We start from the raw sequence: 19,266 nt of genomic DNA on the forward strand, positions 1-19,266 counted from the left end.
GCACTGTATTAGAAACAGAAATGATAGAAAACAAAGTAAATAGATCACAAAGGCAAGATATATCAATGAGAAACTTATTTTGGGGCAATGAGGCGACTTGGGTCGGCATTCTGGTGATTTCCAAACACCTGCTTTAACCCAATCAGCCACGATAGGACAAAAGCCTAGTGTGGCTGAGTGAGTTAAGGCAGGTGTCTGGGAATCACTAGTGCCAGGTTCAAGTCACCTCATTAAACAAATGGTTTTCTCATTGATATATCATGCCATTGTGATTTTTTGTGAATCTGATGGGGGGCTGCGAGGGTGTGAATGCCATTACCCACAGGTCAGAGTGCAAGCGGGTCTATCATAAAATCCTGGTTGGGCACTAGTTTAGGGACATCCATGAACCTCCCAGTGAATTCAATAGAGTTCTGGATAGGCTTTTGTCCTATTGTAGTGGTCTCAGAACCAGACCCCAGGCATCCCCAGTGAAAAAGGAAGGTAACGACCAAAATTAGATCACCCACCTGCCAACTAAAGGTATATGGGATAAGAAGTCAAACTGGCCAATAAGACCAACTGAAATGGACAACCAAGACAAGCAATTTGAAAGGCAGAAGCATACACCACAAAAAATAAAACAGTGTTGAATGTCATGAGACCATTTTCTGGGTGAGCTGCTGCTTCCTGAAGCTCTCTGGAATATGTGCTATATTAGTTTGGGGTCATCAGTCACAGGAGTCCTTATGCCTACTGGGGACCACGAGCCAGAACCTGACCCCCTCTCAGAGAGGTGCAGGAAGCAATGGTCTATGACCACTTTACATTTAAATTATGTCATACTTGTCATCAACCGGGGAAGGACCCAGAAAGGTAGGCGAATCAAAACAGACCACTGTCTGGTTAACCTGTGCAATCTACATCCTAAAAAACCAAAATAACTCCCCTAGAAAGAAACCCAACATGCAACACTTCATGCAAAAAGTACTCTCACTTGTCACTCCTGCTCATTAGCACTACCCTCCAACCCTCCACTGTTAAGGGGAAAGGGGGAGCCGGCAACCAACCACTCCAGTTCTTGAATGATGAAAACAGCCGACTGGAGGGAGGGAGGGTGTCAGAGAGCCTTTTTGACAACAAGAAATGTAGCCAAAAGCTGCCGCGAGATCAGCATACATGGCACGGAGGTAAACCGCAGGCTGGCTAGACTTTATGACATCGCAGACAACCTGAGACACACGAGCCCTTGAAAAGGGAACCAAGGAAATCGGATCCACCCTGAGAGCATCCACCGTCCCAGAACCAGTGGCCCTTAGGTAGCGGTGTAAAGTCGCCACCGATCATAACACGTGACATGCCCATGGCCTAACCTACCAAGCATCCATAACCAACGGATCCTTTCGGAAACCAGCCACCTCATATTTTGCCATAAAAGAAGAAGGCTGCAAAAGAACAAAACGACGACCAGGACCAAACAAACAGAACCCAAGACATCGGAGGAGAGCATGAAGCTCTCCAACCAAACACCCAAAGGCCAAGGCCAACTAAAGAAGGCCTTCCAAATGCAATCCCGAACCGAAGGGGCCACAACAAAGCGAGGAGAAGAAAGAGATAAAAGAACTCGATCCAAAGACCAAGAATGCTCAGGCGGCACATGAGCAGGCCACAGGTGAAAAATACACAAGAAAGCTAGCGGAACGGAGCGGAAGTAAAATCTACCCCAAAGGCAAGAAGTAGCTCCACCAATGCCGGGCGATACGAAGCGACAGTATTAAGCATGAGATGCCGATCCAGAAAAAGCCAAGAAAAAAAGGACAAAACAATCTGGTCCGAAATCGACCAAAACCAACGAAGAGAAAGAAAATGATGAAAATATCGCCAAGAAACTACATACAGTCGCTGAGAAAAAGACTGCAGGTGAGACACGATCAAAGAAGCCACCCGATCACCATGTAAATGGCGATACACGCTTGTCAGAAAGACCAGACATGTAGTGCGGAGCAGTAAGGCAAACGAGTAAGGTACCTCACAGGCCCGACCTACTGAAAGAGGCGGAGCCGCAAAAAAATGCCCAGGTTAGGACACCAAACAAGCAGCGCCTGAAACCAAGGCTGGGCTGGCCACTATGGAGCCAGGAGCCACTAACCCACCGATATGAATCCAGTCAAAACGAAAATGAAAACAAAAAACCTAACCCTTACATCCTAATTGCATACTACAAGGTCTGAGTACATACTGTACTCAAACCTTGATAAAGCACTCAGGAGAGCAAAAAACTTGGTTTTATTTCTTTGCACAAATTTTGCAAATACACAAGTGTGGATTTTTATCCTACCACAATTATTATTAATACCACAATTATTATTATTAACATCACAATTATTATTAACGAATAAAATAATTTAAATGCAGAATTCTTAGGTAAGTAATCCATTATAACAGAAATAGCAAGTCAATTGTACAATATTTCAATACAAAATAGCAATGTTCTCACCTAACAGTCGTGTAGATACCAACCGACATCTCCACCCCTGGAGCCAAAGTAAACATAACTCTTCCAGTGGTACGTTGTTTGTGATCAAGCCGTCTCATTCTCTCCATCAACTCTTCAAATCGACTTGTGGGATCTGCCAGAGTAATACTTTCTTGTGAATTATCATCTTCACTTTCATCAAGTTTTACCAGGTCCTGTTGAAGATAGAAATTGCAATATTCTCTAATAATTAATGTAATTAATTTTTTTTAAATCTTTCACATAAAATCCAGGTTTTGAATGCATGCACAATATAGTATATGAAAATTTATCTATGTACAAGACACTGGTTGTTCCTTAAGGAAAAATTCTACTGTTTACATGGATAGGATCACGCTCAGTTAGGGCAGGTAGACGACATTCTGAACCAGCACAGAAGGAATATTTTTAAACCAGTGCTGCCAAGTTCATTTCTTGTACTTTAAACTTAAAACCCATTTTAAGTGCTTCTTGGCATCACAGACAATCAAAATTCATGTTAACTCTCACTTGGAACATATAATCATTTACTATAAAAAGGGTGCCCTAACTCAAACCTACTTTCTTTTGCACCTAGCCTTAAAAGAAACTCTGACCAAAAGGGAGAATGGACAGGAGGGAGTGACCAAGAACAAACTGAAAAAACAAACTAAATGAAGTCGAGTTGGAACCTGGAGCTGGAACCTGGACTGACACTAATACGGTCTTGGAACAGAATCTCCATTGACCAAGATGAGAGAAAGACAGAATAACAGAAATCATCAGAAAGGCAAAACCGACTCCGAACCTGGAACTTGGAAATACACCTGGAGGAAGGGAAGGAGGTATCAAAAACAAACAGGGGGAGATAAAACCAAATAAGTCTACCAAGAAAAAAATAATCTCTGGCCTAGATGTAACAAGGCACAAAAGAAGAAGACAGGGCAAAGCCAGGACCTCCTCAAACAAACATCCCCCCCCACACATAAGACAAAACAAAAAACTTAAATGAACCTCTGATGGCAAAGGTGCCTGATAAGGAGGGCCAGAGATTAACCCTACAACCCTCCCTCAGCTCAACATTGGGAAGCAGAAAGGCAAGAAGCACCATGCACAGGGGCCACGAACTTCACTTAACCCACCAAAGGTGAGACCTCTGAAACACACAAACCAAGGAGCATCCAGTGCAAAGGTACACTTCAAGGCCATTGTCAATACCACTGAGGTAACAACCCCATCTGCTGCCACCACTAGCACATCAACCAGTGAAATGCAGAGATGCATGAACCACAGGTGCCAACCATTACAGAAAGCCAACCAAAAATGGAGAACTCTAAATATTGGCCAGAGCAGGTAGGCACAAAGGAGGAAGGTATTCAGAATGCACTCAATAACAAAAGCAAGCCCCTTAGCAGCTAGTGAGCATAACACCAGGGGATGGCAAGGCAAGAAGGCCCACAAAACAATGAGCTATCAAGAGACAGGTGGAGGCACCATAGCTGCCAAATCAAGGGCAGAAGTTGGCAGCCAATGCCACAAGGGCATATATTTTACTGCATCCCCAATAGGAGCAGAGCCCTCAACAGTTCACATGGGGAGTGGGGGAGCTAGGAAGAGGGTGGCCCTGCATCAACAGGCAGAAAGGCAGCAGCCACTGCAAATTGCAGATTCAGGTATGGAGTCTGGCGAGGAAGCAAAACAAACCATCCAACAATGCAGATACGACTAAGTATTTCTACAGGGATGAAGGATACTGGTTACCAGGCCTGTCACACAGCCAGGCACCAGAGAAATGCCTCTGGTATGCAAACCCTGAATTACAAGAGTGAATACTTTGTGATGCTAGGTGTATAAAGCTGCCGATAAGAACAATCATGTGCACTACACAAGTGCACCTCTCACAGAAAGTAGAAGACCCCATCATGAACAAAGAGCACAGCCAGGTGCAATTACAACACACAGTTAACTTACTAGACTCTCCATCAAAAATCATCACAGTGGAGAACAAGTCCCATGCACTACCCAGATTATATGTGACTCAGGAGAAGGTCAATACACACAGAGAAGGAACTGAAACCCCTCAGAGCAAATGTCTCTGGCAGGACAGGGAAAAACAAGGCAACTACCAAGGAAAATACCCGTGGCTCACAGATGAAGCAAAATATAAAGATAGGCAAACACAATGTGGGTAGCATAAAACACAATCATGCAGTATTTAGGAAACAACAATAAAGAAATATCTCAAATCGGTCCTTGAAAGTGCCCACTTGACTTTTCCTATCATTGCATAATGTACTGTCATCAAAGCTGCAATTTTCCTTGACTTGACATTGTTACCGCATCATTCACAGTCCAATGTTCTGCCATGATTGATCTGAAGAGATCCAGCTCTACACACTTGACATAGGCCTAACTACATGTCAAATAAGGCCGAAATACAGCAGGATCTCAAAGTGACAGTGATAAGAGCAATGAAGGTATTGGTAGTGGAGTCCATGTGGGTGGAGATACATCTATTATGCTGAATATACCAGTGGGATAAGACTGACTTGTACAACTGTAATCAGTGAATACCATGTTGAATACTTCCTTCCCCCCCCCCTCCCCACTGGGGGGTACATGATTAACAGAACTTGTTTGCTATCTAAGAGCTCTACCATCCCACAGTTCACTGTCAGTCTTGCTCTACAAGGGTTCCTCATAACACAATCTGCTAATCAACTCTCAAACTGGTCCTCAACTGGTGCCGGGTTAACATAGGCAAAGTGTTAAGAATCGGTGATCAAGTGTCCCTCCCTCCCTCCCTGACCGTGGCTTAAATTCAGGCCTTGTTCGGTTTCAAAGTAGGCAGGATGAGTGAGTTAATTACTATACCATAGACACAAGCTACTCCTGTAAGGATCTAATCTACAACAGGTGTATTTATTAATGAACTTCACAGCTGGAAGCCTCACTAAACCAGTGTACAGGTGAAAATATCCAAAATGTGTGCAATGATATTCAATACCAAAGAACAGTTTACATAATCAACTCTTAAAGAGTATACATATATACATACAGAGTATTATACAGCTATCTACCCATCACTTTCTATAGTGTAACAGCCTATAGTCTTCCAACCTATAATTTGTATTTAAAATCCTTCAGATAGCCCACAAGGTATATTTTAAGACAGACAGGAATACAATGAGCCACTTGACGCTCAGCTTCACTCACATCATTAAATTTTTCAGTTTCACTCTGTGTACAAATGTTTCAGCCTAATATAGTAAAAAGAACACACAACAGGAGTGAACATGCTCTGCAACACTTCACAATCAGATCTGATCCCATACAGTACTCCCACCTGTCTACAATGTATTCTAAGCTACCTGTCCATTTTAGAGTTGTCTCATATCAAATAAACTGTCTTTCCAACTCTGACAGCTGTCCACTACTAAAAGCAACTTTACCCAGTCTCTTGAACACATTTCTTTTTCATAAATTTTACTGCATTTAGAATAACTCCCATTTTTTATATAAGTACTATTATAGCATTAAATTAGTTTATGGCAAAGTATTTCAATCATTTTGACATCTTTGTTAACTGTATTACTGCAACTACCATATTGCTGTTTTGTAACTGATACTACATTTCTAACTTTATATGTTACTTGATATTTTACACCACACACGTACCTTTTGCAGGAACCACAACAACTATCACTTACGCTTACAGTGACTGAATCCTAGAACTTATTGGAAAACACTAGTTCTGCAGACCCAGCTGACTGTGACAATGCATTTTGATAGTGACAGTGTGTTTACCAGTATGTATGCTGCACTGCTCTTGAGGCTAATAGGGTCCTGTAGCACTTGCACGAGACACTGCGTATTAGTGGCTTTAAGCAGAGTATATACTAGCTTTATCTAGAAATCCAACATTCTGTTTGTAATTCATTTTCTATGTATGTACTTTTACCTGAATAAACATTATTATTATTATTATTATTATTATTATTATTATTATTATTATTATTATTATACAGTATTACTATTATAATTATTATTATTATTAAATTAGTCTACAACCTCAACTCACAAGCAAAGGACACAGGTTCAATTCCTGGGCAGGACAAATGATTGAACACATTTCCTTTCACCTGATGCCTGTTTCCTTTCACCTGTTCACCTAGCACTAAATTAGGTACCGGGGAGTCAGTAGCTGGCTTAGGGGGGCCTCAAAAAGCCTCAATACAGGCTTCTTGTTTTTGACAGTGGAAATTAAATAAATTATTTAACCAAATAACTCATTATTACCCTTTTTACTCTGTCCTCCTCCTACTTTCTAGCTTATCACTCCTGAATCCTTGGTAAGGCAAGCTTTAATCATGAACAATCTTGATTCACAGTACAATAAATAAACTTTAACATTGCTTAACCACCGTGCTGCGCAGAGTTGTGCTATTTTGTTTTTAATTAGGCTATAATTTAATGTTTTTTAATGTTTTCATCACTGTTTTGAAATGAAAATGGTTGAGTTTGGAAACATTTTGACTAACTTTACCTGAACATTTATAAAAACAAATTAATTGCACTATGAAGTTTTTGCTGAAACCAGGTGCGCAGTGCGGTGGTTAACTGTCGAATGGCTAGTTTAACCATCAAACAACTGAAGTAATGGCAATTTGAACACTAACTTCAAACTAAATTTTATGCTTTCTAAATGTTTCTTAATATCTATAAGCTAACTGAAATATCTGGGGAGAAAGTCTACATGAAACTACATTACTCTATTAAGAATAGTGGAATGTTGAGACAGAACAAAAAGCAAAATACTGTACATTATATAGATATTTATAAATGATGCAGTTTTTTTAAATACACTCATCATGTCTTTTACCCAAGTAAAAATAGTCTAAAATTAATTATCTCACCTTATAAAATTTATTTACATCAAAAGTTTCTCCCATGTGTAGAATTTCTAGTACAATTCCTGCTTCTTTCAAGTCTTGAGCTTTACGTCGTGCTTGCCTTTGCTTCTGATCATCACCAGCATGAGGATTATCTCGGCAAGTGAAAAGCATGATGCTCTGCCCAGCTAGTCGACTTGTGCTGTAAAGAACATCATACACTTTTCTTATGGTTCAAAATGAGGTAATGAATAACTCGATGCATTCACTGCTTACAGAAAAAGAACCTGAACATTAATATTAAGTTATACAATTTGCATTTTAATTAATTACAATTAATACCTCTTCCCAACTGTACAACTAATTACAGCTAATACTTCTTCCCAACCTGCTAGAATATGGTCAAGTGAGGTGTGTACCGGTAATATAACCAGTCAACAGCGAATCATCATATTTACATGCCCGTGCCCTTCTTGGGTGGCCTAATCTTGATCAATCAATCAATCAACACCAGTCTAACTCCAAGTGGTTCAATGCTACCGAGGGGTCTATCCCAGAATTAATACTGTCTAAGCAAACTGATCACAACAATACCATTTACTGAAGACACTTTGGCAGACCCTGAGAGCATCATGCAGACTGGCATCAGTGCTGTGTCCATAGTCCTTTTCAAATTTTTGGTTGTTCACTGAAAACATGAATATAATTATGGTACCTATTTAGATCATTGATAGTTACTTAATCAAATAGTCAGGCTAAAATGGGACAAAGCAAAAACAAATGAGGTGACTGGAATGTTGAATGGAACAATGCAGCCAAATAGAGGAAATGCAAGAAAAGATCCACACCCATCCATCCATCCATCCATCTGACCATTCACATGAAGATCTCTTCACATAATTGTTCAACCGACTAATGAATTCACATGTATAAGTTAAGAACTGAACTATATTCTTAAGCAAAATTCAGCATTGACCCCCTTTTTTTGACCTAGTGATGGATATTTACCCGATTTACCAGAGTGCCACTAACACTAATGGCTTCAACAAGGACAGGAAGCCAGTGGCTTGTTGAAGGTCCCCCCCCCCATTTGCCTTTATGATCCTCTCCATGTGGATTTTAAACCTAAGAGTGTTTTGGCATTTGCAGCTTCAGAAGGAAGGCAGTTCCATGGGTTTATAACCCTGTGAGTGAAAAAGTTCTCTTGTTCTCAGTCCTACATTGAGGTTTTATTGAGCTTGAAACCATTGCTCCTTGTTTATGTTACATCTGATCTTTAGAAGACGTTGTCAGGATCAACACCCTCCAACTTGTTCAGTATTTTAAAAGTTTCAATGAGATCAGCCCTGTCATGTCTGGTTTGCAGGCAAGGTTTGCATGTTGCTAGGCCTGTGGCCCTCAACCATTCTTGATACAAGAGATGACTTCAGCTCTGGAATGACATTTGTTGCCCCAGTGTTGTACTTTCTCCAGAGCAGCTATGTCCTTCTGAAGATGAGGTTTCCATGCTTGGAAACAGTAATCCAAATGGGGGCATACCAGAGATTTACACAGTTGAATCGCTACATTTTTTCCATAAATTCAATGGTACGCTTGATTATTAGAGAGAGTTTGGTTAGCCTTTCTGACTGCTGCTCCTACCTGTTGTACAACTTTCAGCTAGTGGTGGATTTTGACTCCCGGGTCCTTTTTTTTTCATCAACCTGCTGTAATGTAATGGTAGGTAGTTGTAGATCCGGTAGTTGTGGCACAGGTTGTTATGCCCCACATGCAAGTTTGCATTTGTCAGTACAGTATTAAAAAGCATTTGCCAGTCTTCTGACTATTTGTGGAGTTCATGTAGATCTCTTAGTAAGGCTTCAATATCATTATCATTTCCCACTTTACCATAAATCTTTGTCATCTGCAAGTGTGATGTTGTGGGTTGTAATATTCTCATCTCTGTCATTAATGTATATGACAAAAAGGGTTGGCCCCAAAATGGACCCTTGAGGTACCCTACTTACCACATTTCTCCATTCAGATTCGTTCCTGTTTAACACTACCCTTTGTTTTCTTTGTTTCAACCATCGTAATTGGAGATGTGGTTATAAGCCAACTGGCTGATCATGTTCCATGGATAGCATTATATATATAAATTTTATTTATTCGAATAGGCCCTAGTCCCCTAACTGGCCCACTAAGTGTTACTCATTTCAATCTTAGTAATGGCATTGGATAAGTGTTTATATATTGTAAGATGGCTTCAGTAAGATTAATGTCCAATGTGTTTAACAACTTCTTTTGTGCTGTTAAATCTCTGTGGTGATCTCATTTGGTTTGTATCTCTGCAACGTGTTTGATAATTTTCCTGTGGCCTGTTAGTTAGTTTAGTTCATTTATTATGCACCCCATACCCATCTTGTGGGCGGCAGTGGAAACGGGTTACAGAGGCACATAATGGGCTCAGGGACTGAACCCCACAGTTTATTTAGCTAAGCAAGTTACTATCTTGATGAGCTAGTTACAAAATTCAATATAAGTCATCACATCAACAATGGGCCTGTGAGTACTGTACTGACATTTAATCTCTTCTTCTGGAATCTGTAAACATACTTCCCATGAACATGGGTATCCAAGCCTGATGCAGATTAGGTGCACTTTTGTTCTTCTATTGTTCCCTTTCTTCAAAATATGTGGTTCACATTTAGTTGAATTATTGTACCAACCTGCAAATCATGATGCTCCAGTTACTGTGTTATACTCACCCAAACATCTTCTGCATTGCTTTATCTCTAATTATTTTCTTAATAGACTCTGTAGTATCCCAATGTTTACATTATCTCTCTTAGTTGCAAGTTTTGCATCTTCATCTTCATTGTCATTCTCAGGTATTCCTACACAACTTGACACCCAGTTGATAAATATTTGATGACCTTGAGATTTGAGTGCTTGAGTTAATGCTATAACATTTGTAGTCAGATAGATGTTGTCACATAAGTGCTCTAGTTTCAAAGGTTTTAATGGTAGCTTGCAAATATGTACCATATGTATGATTGTGTGTTATCAGTGTTCACCAAGAGCAGTTCCGAAGTCTTTTGAATGGCTAGCAACCATATTTGAGTCGCCATCTACCTTTTACACTTTCCCGCCTTAACTGCAACTGCAAACTCTTGTCTCACCTGGTTTACTGATCTATCTGCAAAGCATGTGGAGCTGTCAGATGCAAAGTTTGGTTCTACTGTATATTCATCTGTACAATAATACATAGCAGATGAGGGTTAGTCAGACTATTTTTTCCCCCCTTGAAAAGCTGTAATCTTAATGTCTGCTGGCAATGATACAAGTGTATTTTTTGCTAAGAATATTCCTGCATGGGCCCCAAGTCTCTGGCTAGCCCACTAAGTTAACTCGTTTCTCATTTCAGTCTTACTTATGCTGTGGATGGCAACAGACAGAACAGAGAGGGGTGAACAGAACAGGGTCATAAATGAATATTTATATTTTAAGGTTTCTCACTTTAAATATTACTGTACTATGAATGTTGTTCATAATAATTACCCATATATTAAACAAAAAATTAAAATACGTCCAAGTGGTTGGTGCAGGAAAGGTGCCCACCGTTGGAGCACCATTTCCACAGCCCCTGAAACACTCTGAACAATACTGCCTACTTCTGTGTTGGCCTAGTCAAATGTTGGCTATTAGTCAACACTTGACATCAGTTAAGATTCAATTTGTTCTGTTCTTGCAAGGAAATGTACCTTGTTAAATATTATATTATTGATTTTTTACAGGTTTAAGATCATACATGTAAGGATTGAGAGCTAAGGCACGTGCATTTCCCCGCATGTCCTGTAAAGGTAGTGAAGCAGCAGGTATTGGCATGTGACTGCTTAGTGATATCACTGATATAAGAACTTCGGTATTCAAACAGTTGAATGAAAATTAAAAACATCAAATGATGTTACTCAGTAGTCTGTGCACCAACAGCATATTATGTTACTTGAATTTCAAGAGTTATGTTCCTTCTCAATCAAGCACCAGCCATATGACAACATGCAAACATTTGAAAGGAACCGCATACATCAATCAAATAGTAAAATTAGGGTAAGCTAAGTTATATTATATTATATTATATCATATCATATATATATTTTATATATATATATATATATATATATATATATATATATATATATATATATATATATATATATATATATATATATATATATATATATATATATATATATATATATATATATATATATATATATATATATATATATATATATATATATATATATATATATATATATATATATATATATATATATATATATGATAAGGCTGCCCTTTTCACTATGTATGAGGTCAATTTTTCTTTATTGGAGTTAAAATTAACGTAGATATATGACCGAACCTAACCAACCCTACCTAACCTAACCTAACCTATCTTTATAGGTAAGGTTAGGTTAGGTAGCCAAAAAAAGCTAGGTTAGGTTAGGTAGGTTAGGTAGACGAAAAAACATTAATTCATGAAAACTTGGCTTATTAGGCAAATCAGGCCTTGCATAGTAGGCTGAGAAGTGAGTTCTGGCTACTAGGTACGACAGACATATATATATATATATATATATATATATATATATATATATATATATATATATATATATATATATATATATATATATATATATATATAAATATATAAACCCAATTACAACACTTGTAACATTAAGCACAGCACTACATACAACCATTTAGCAGTTTAAGTAGTTAATCAATTGTGAGTTATATATATATATATATATATATATATATATAATTATAAACAATAGCATACCTCAGTTCACTTACTTCCTAACAAGTTTTCCAGCATTAGGATTTTTTCTGAACCTGGACGTTCTAACTCCTGTAATATATACACATGGGCAAAGTCGATGTGATTCTTGGTCTCCCTTGTGTTGAACAGTACTACAGCAGCCAGATCTTGATCACTCGAAATGATTTTACGCAATCAATGTAGCATGAGCTGCCTGTTGGTGCATAAAGCATGTGAAGCTTAAAACCAAGAAAATTTGGGAAAATATAAAATTTTATGTTGATTTTAATGGATGTAAATCCAGCTTTGAATGTAATAAAATGTTTCTTTCAGGTGGGTGACTCAATGTGTCCTCGAACTACACTTAATGACCAAGCCTTGAGGAACACACCACTCCTCTGAAAACCCCTAAATATGTACCAGGCATTAGGGGGCTAGATTCATGAAGCAGTTACACAAACACTTACGAACCTGTCCTCCTCTTCTCAATCTTTGGCAGCTTTGTTTACAATTATTAAACAGTTAATGAGACACAAAGCACCAGGAGGCTGTTTATAACAATAACAATTGATTGGGAAGTTTTCATGCTTGTAAACTGTTTAATAAATGTAACCAAAGCTGTCAAAGATTGAGGAAAGATGTTCACGTCCGTAAGTACTTGCGGAATTGCCAGTCAACTGCTTGGAAAAATTTGTAATTGTGAAAATAATGCAAACATTTGTTACTGCTAGTAAATTCCCACCATAATATTGAATTGAAATTGAAATAAGTTTATTGAGGTAAAATACACACAAAGGGATGAAGTAGCTCAAGCTATTCTCACCCCATTCAGTACAACGTGTTAATACATACATAGACACACATCACAAATAAACATATTACCAAACATTCTGAGAGATAAACATATACATTTCCTCCTTCACAAGTACTGTAGTATGTTATCAGACGTACACACAAATACTTTTATGACCTAGGTATACTGTATAGACAATTTGCAAGACACATGCAGATAATTCAACAAAATATTACAATCTTGGTGCAAAATTCTTATATCTCTCAAGAATATCATCAACCTTTCCGTTGTGACACATCCAGGCTATTTGTTCAGGAACAGTCCTTATCTCAGTGTTTCTATATACATTAATCAACGGACAATCAAGAACATAATGGGCCAGGGTGTGAGACCTTAACATACCACATAGTTTACACTTCGTGTCATTATCATGAATATCTATCCCATATTCCCAGTAATATTTGTACCCAAGCCTGAGCCGCATGTACACAGGGTCACTCCAAGCATTTCTCCTTTTACCATAAGTGAAATGGGTGTTTTGACTCACATACATGTAGTGTTGCATGGTTTGACTTCTCTCATACATTATCTCTCTCCTCTCCACTCCCGCCTGTGCCTGAATATTTCTGATTTTGCTTCTTATTTGTCTCATTGTGAATTCACATTCAATGTCAACTTGTGGTTTTGATGTAGCACGTTTGGCCAAGTCATCCGCCACCTCGTTGAGCACTATTCCAACATGAGATGGAATCCACATGAATTTCACACTATAACCTTTCAGCTGTATCTCAGTTATTCTTCTCTTACAGTCCTCAACTATAGACATGAAGACTGGGTTTCGACTGTTTAAGGACTCCAGTGTTCCTCGGCTATCGACAAATACAAAAACATTTTTGTCGTCATGACGTACTTCCTCCAAACACGCCAGAATGGCCTGCAGTTCAGCTTGTGTGGATGATATATAATTACTAAGCCGGAGTTCAATTATCCTGTCCACAGTCCCAAACTCCGTATATTCCCTTATTAGCACACCACACCCTGCCCTGCCATCCTCCGCCACCGACCCGTCGCAATATACATGTAAACTGTTGCCTCTTGGTAACCGAGATATCATGCTTCCATACAAACACCGTAATTGTCCCGGTTCATGATGAATCTTTTTCACCTTGAGGGGTACAATTTTGACGTCTATTTTCTGTACTTTCCAGGGAGCAGACATATTACACTGTCGAGAGGGTTTACAGCAGTCAAGTACGTCGTATTCCCTGAGGTCATGAGCTAATCCCCTCGTGTAGCGTGTCTCCCTCAGTTTCCTGGAAGTGTGTACGTCACTCAAGCAGGTCTGAACGCTCTCAAACAGCTTATCCCCTCCTTTTCTTCCGCATGAAACGAATAGATACTCTAGTGTTAATGTCACGGACTCTATCACACACACTCTGTAAATTTAATTCCATTCTCATTATTTCAATCATTGCATTTCTTTGACATCCAAGAATAATCCTCATAGCCTCGTTCTGTATCAGCTCTATTTTTTGAATTCTGCCTTGGCCTGTGTAAGACAATACGGGTGCTGCGTAGTCTATCAGGGACCGAACAGTACTTATGTATAACATCCGCAAGATAGGTACCCCAACACCATAATATGTCTAGCTGCCACCAGATAGTAGCCATGGCAACCTGGACTCAGTCAGCTAGCCAACTTTTGATGAGCCACCCTCAGAAACAACACGCTATCTCCCAAAGAGAACGAGGGAACTGCTGAATGACTCGTCAGAAAGAGGTGTTTTATTACATTCAGTCCTGTACCTCTGAGCAGCTTCCTGATGCTAAAGCACTAGGAGGCCTCAACAGAGGAAGGTAGCCATTCTGAGAAAAAAATAACAAAATAAAACAGGAAGAATGGGCCTAAGGGCAGACAACTAGGCTCACAGCCTGGAGCAGCATGGTGCAGAGTTAGCCCCAGCGACGCCAGGGTGAGGTAGCCCAGGCAACACCCAGGCAAGGCATCCCAGTCACATCCCTTATCTTAAAGTCGAAACGTAATGGAGCAGAGCATACCGGATCACACACCGGACTCATGAATGTGCTAACTGATCAGTATTCATTTTTTACATTATTTTTGTCAAGAGTTATAAATTAGGCTAAGCAGTTACTTGTTTTGGCTATCTGGTGGATCTTTTCCTCAGTTCTGTGATGAGCTTTGATCCCCAAGGCTCCTCTTTGCCTGTCTGGGCCACCAAAAACTGATTCTGACAATGGGAGGCACTCATTTATAGTGCTCCTGTGTTCCCTAAAGCTTGCTTGCTTTCAGGTTGAAGCACTGGGGATCTACTGAAGGGACCCCCCTCACAGAAAAAAAGCAAAAACAAATTTCTGTTATACAAATGCAAAATGTTAATTAAAAGGCAAACTAATGGGCAAGAAGAAAGCTTACTTTGATAGCTCGCTTAAATGGTGCTTCCTCCCCATCAACTGCAGCATCACTTGGAGCTTCAAACATCTCTTTGGCAGCATCAATCAGGAAAATAGAAGCCGTGCGACCTCCATAGACCCATGAACCTTCATCACTTCCATCTTCCCCTTCCTGATCGACCTCATCTTCACCTGCATCAAATCTCCACTCATCCATTGTCACTACCTGTTTATCTAAAACAAAATTAAACAAATTCAATAAATTGCCAAATAAATAACCAAGTGTAAAATATTTATAATAAAAATAAAATATTAGTATAGTACATACTGCATAGTTTATGGAAATATTAGTTCTTGTAGCCCCCAGGAGACACTGAACTTACCTGAATTTACCTTCACTGAAATCACAAGAGATTTTCTGGTGATCTGGTAATGCAAGATATAGGGAGTGGTTAGTTCATGTTCCTCACCAAAAGAATATCAACACAGTATTAGATGAACTCGTTGCTAATTTTTTTTTTATACACTGTAATCTTTCATATAAAATAGGTCCTGACCCTCTTGGTCTAAATGTTACAGTGAATACTGAACTAAATAAAGTCCAACTTTGGCTAACTGCTAACAAACTCACCTTTAACATTGACAAAACTTTCTATATTTTGTTTGGTAATAAATCCTCAAATGAAATTAATGTCGAATAAACATTATCCAAATTAGTAACGAAGTTGATGGTAAATTCCTTGGTGTCCTCATCGATAACAAGCTAAATTTCCAGGGACACATTCTAAATATAGCAAAAAAAGTTCCTAAAACTGTTGGCATTCTTTCTAAGATCAGATATTATGTACCTCGCCCTGCCCTGGTGACGCTCTATTACTCCCTCATCTATCCTTACCTCAACTATGGTATTTGTGCTTGGGGTTCTACTACACAAAATCATTTACGTCCTCTAATTACTCAACACAAAGCTGCTATTAGAACAATATCTAACTCTGGCCCCAGACAGCACTCTGTACCCTTATTCAAATCTCTGAATATGTTAGATATTAAATAACTGCACATCCTCTCATGTGTGCTCTATATATATTTAAAACTCTGAACTGTAATGTCAATCATGACTTTAAAAGCTTCTTAGAAGGTTGTAACAGAACCCATGAGCACCACACCAGAAACAAATACCTATTGATATTCCAAGAGTACGACTTAATCAAACTAGAAATGCTCTACAAATCAAGGGACCCAGAATGTGGAATAACCTCCCTAATCATGCCAAAGATTGTACCTTTCTCAACCAGTTTAAGATAAAAACTAAGTACTACCTAATTAACTCCCTGAAACCTACCTTACCCCTAAATGTCAACCCATGTCTTACTATTTTAAACAATACTGTTTGATGACCAACTTGTATAATTGCTATTTTCTGCCATATTTCCCCCCCCCCTTTTTTTATTTTTTAAACACGATTTATGCTTTAAAACTTAATAGTAATTGAGCTTAGTCTAAGTACCTCCCCCCCCCAACACCTTGCCCGAAACGCTATGCATACTAGTGGCTTTAGGTATTGTATGTATTACCTCTATCTTTAAATTTCAACATTATGTTCGGAACTCATCATCAATGTGTGTACCTTTACCTGAATAAAAAATCTATCAATCTAACAGATCAGGTAAGATGAAAAAAGCACATTGTAGCAAAATTTTAAATCAGCAACACAAACACGCAAGAACAAGCACAACACGCAACCAAACCTTAACTAAAGAGACAAGGAAAACTGCTGTAAACCCCCAGCAGGCCAAACCGCAGACATTCCTTACGCTGCAATTAGTATTTCTGCCGTTATTGTTGTTAAGAAGAGAGTGTTGTCTCCCCAGAAGCGCAGCGGTCCCGTCTTGGCCTGGTCGGCGCGGGAACTAACTAAACACAACCATGACAACGTTTGTTATTGTTATTGAGGCTAGTATTTATTTATTTATTTATTTATTTATTTATTTATTTATTTATTTATTTATTTATTTATTTATTTATTTATTTATATACAAGAAGGTACATTGGGTTTGTGAGAATACATAGCATAGTATTTACAATCTTGTAAAGCCACTACAGGTCCTTAATCTAACAGATAATATTTTACCTCCCCCCTGATTCCATGTATGATTAACCATCCTGTGAGATGGGGAATATTAGTTGAACTTAGATAAAAGATGAGTAGATAAAACAAATCTAGCTATGTGTAATCTTTCATGTAATAGAACCCATAATCACGACACCTGAAATAAATATCTCATTGATATCCCCAGAGTCAAATTTAATCTGTGTAAACACTCTATACAAATAAAGGGACCTAGTCTATGGAACTCACCTCCCTAACGAATTGAAAAGCTGTCCAATTTTTGCCTTAATTTAAAAATAAAACCAAAATGTACCTAATTTCGTCTTCATTGTTTCCTACCTTTTGCTTTAAGCTCGTACTGTATCTAATGCTACCCTAATCCCTCCAATATATGTACCTAAGCCATACAACTTCACCATTGTAATCATTACTATCTTCTTGTATCATGGTTGTTATATTGAACGCATATGTTACTGCATTATACCTTTAAGTAATCCTCAAATTTTGTCACAATGTACCTGTTGATAACCCTCAAATTTTACTTTAATGTGCCTACTAATCTTTGATACATTTTCTTACAATATACCTGTTAAAAAAATAAATTTTACTAAAAATTACCTCCTTAAAATTATATGTTAGAGTAAGAACCTGCCCGAAACGCTATGCGTGTTAGTGGCTTTACACCAATGTAAAAACATCAATGCTATGTACTCTCATAAACTCAATGTACCTTCTTGTATATATATGAATAAATAAATAAATAAAATAAATATAGAATAGGGTAGCAGCACATTACTGTGTATACCTAAGCCTGTATTACTTGCAGGAGTATGGCTGCAGGTAATGAATCCCACAATGGTGAACATTCCAGTTGTAAGCTATGTGAACAAGAGCTGGGACGGACTCTCCTACACTATATATATATATATATATATATATATATATATATATATATATATATATATATATATATATATATATATATATATATATATATATATATATATATATATTTTGAGATATATACAAGAGTTGTTACATTCTTGTACAGCCACTGCCACTAGTACGCGTAGCGTTTCGGGCAGGTCCCTGGAATACGATCCCCTGCCGCGAAGAATCGTTTTTTCATAATTTTTCATTATAAAGTACACATTTTACTGTTGCGTTAAACAGAGGCTACAGTTAAGGAATTGCGCCCAGTAAATCCTCCCCGGCCAGGATACGAACCCATGACAAAGCGCTCGCGGGACGCCAGGCGAGTGTCTTACTACTACACCACGGAGACTATCTGTGATTACCATGTTATAAATGACTACAGACCAAATGGTATGAGGTACTTTGAACTCTCTAATTACTTCATACACTCAGGAATATTGGAAGATATTCTTGTGCAGGTGCCCAGATTTTGCTAGAGCTTTCGAGAAGGTACCACATGAAAGACTGTCAAGGAAATTACAGGCCCATGGAATAAGTGGTAACATATTAGAATTGATCAAACAATTGTTGAAGGAAAGGAAACAAAGGGTCGTGCTAAATGAAAACGAATCTGAATGGAGAAATGTGATAAGTAGGATGCCACGCTAACTAGCTCATCAAGATTGTAACTTGCTTAGCTAAATGAATTGTGGGGTTCAGTCCCTGAGCCCATTATGTGCCTCTGTAACCCTTTCCACTACCGCCCACAGGATGGGTATGGGGTGCATAATAAATGAGCTAAACTAAACTAAACGCTAAGGGTACATTTTGAGACCTACCCTTTTTGTCATATACTGCACATCA

The 19,266-nt window shown here is 38.5% G+C and overlaps 1 protein-coding gene across 1 annotated transcript in view; it reads right to left on the minus strand.

The window, feature by feature from the left end:
• The window catches only part of Irbp (Inverted repeat-binding protein), a 31,306-nt gene extending 14,162 nt beyond the window's left edge, over positions 1-17,144 (minus strand). Inside the window, 7 exon segments of the mRNA XM_069338434.1 lie at positions 2,477-2,670; positions 7,390-7,567; positions 7,960-8,053; positions 12,208-12,367; positions 12,369-12,386; positions 15,400-15,611; positions 17,126-17,144. Coding sequence (XP_069194535.1) covers positions 2,477-2,670; positions 7,390-7,567; positions 7,960-8,053; positions 12,208-12,367; positions 12,369-12,386; positions 15,400-15,594 — 839 coding nt within the window. The 5' untranslated portion in view covers positions 15,595-15,611; positions 17,126-17,144.
• Positions 17,145-19,266: the final 2,122 nt, after the last annotated feature.

Source organism: Procambarus clarkii, chromosome 1, assembly GCF_040958095.1.
Source record: "Procambarus clarkii isolate CNS0578487 chromosome 1, FALCON_Pclarkii_2.0, whole genome shotgun sequence".
NCBI classification, from domain to species: domain Eukaryota; kingdom Metazoa; phylum Arthropoda; class Malacostraca; order Decapoda; family Cambaridae; genus Procambarus; species Procambarus clarkii.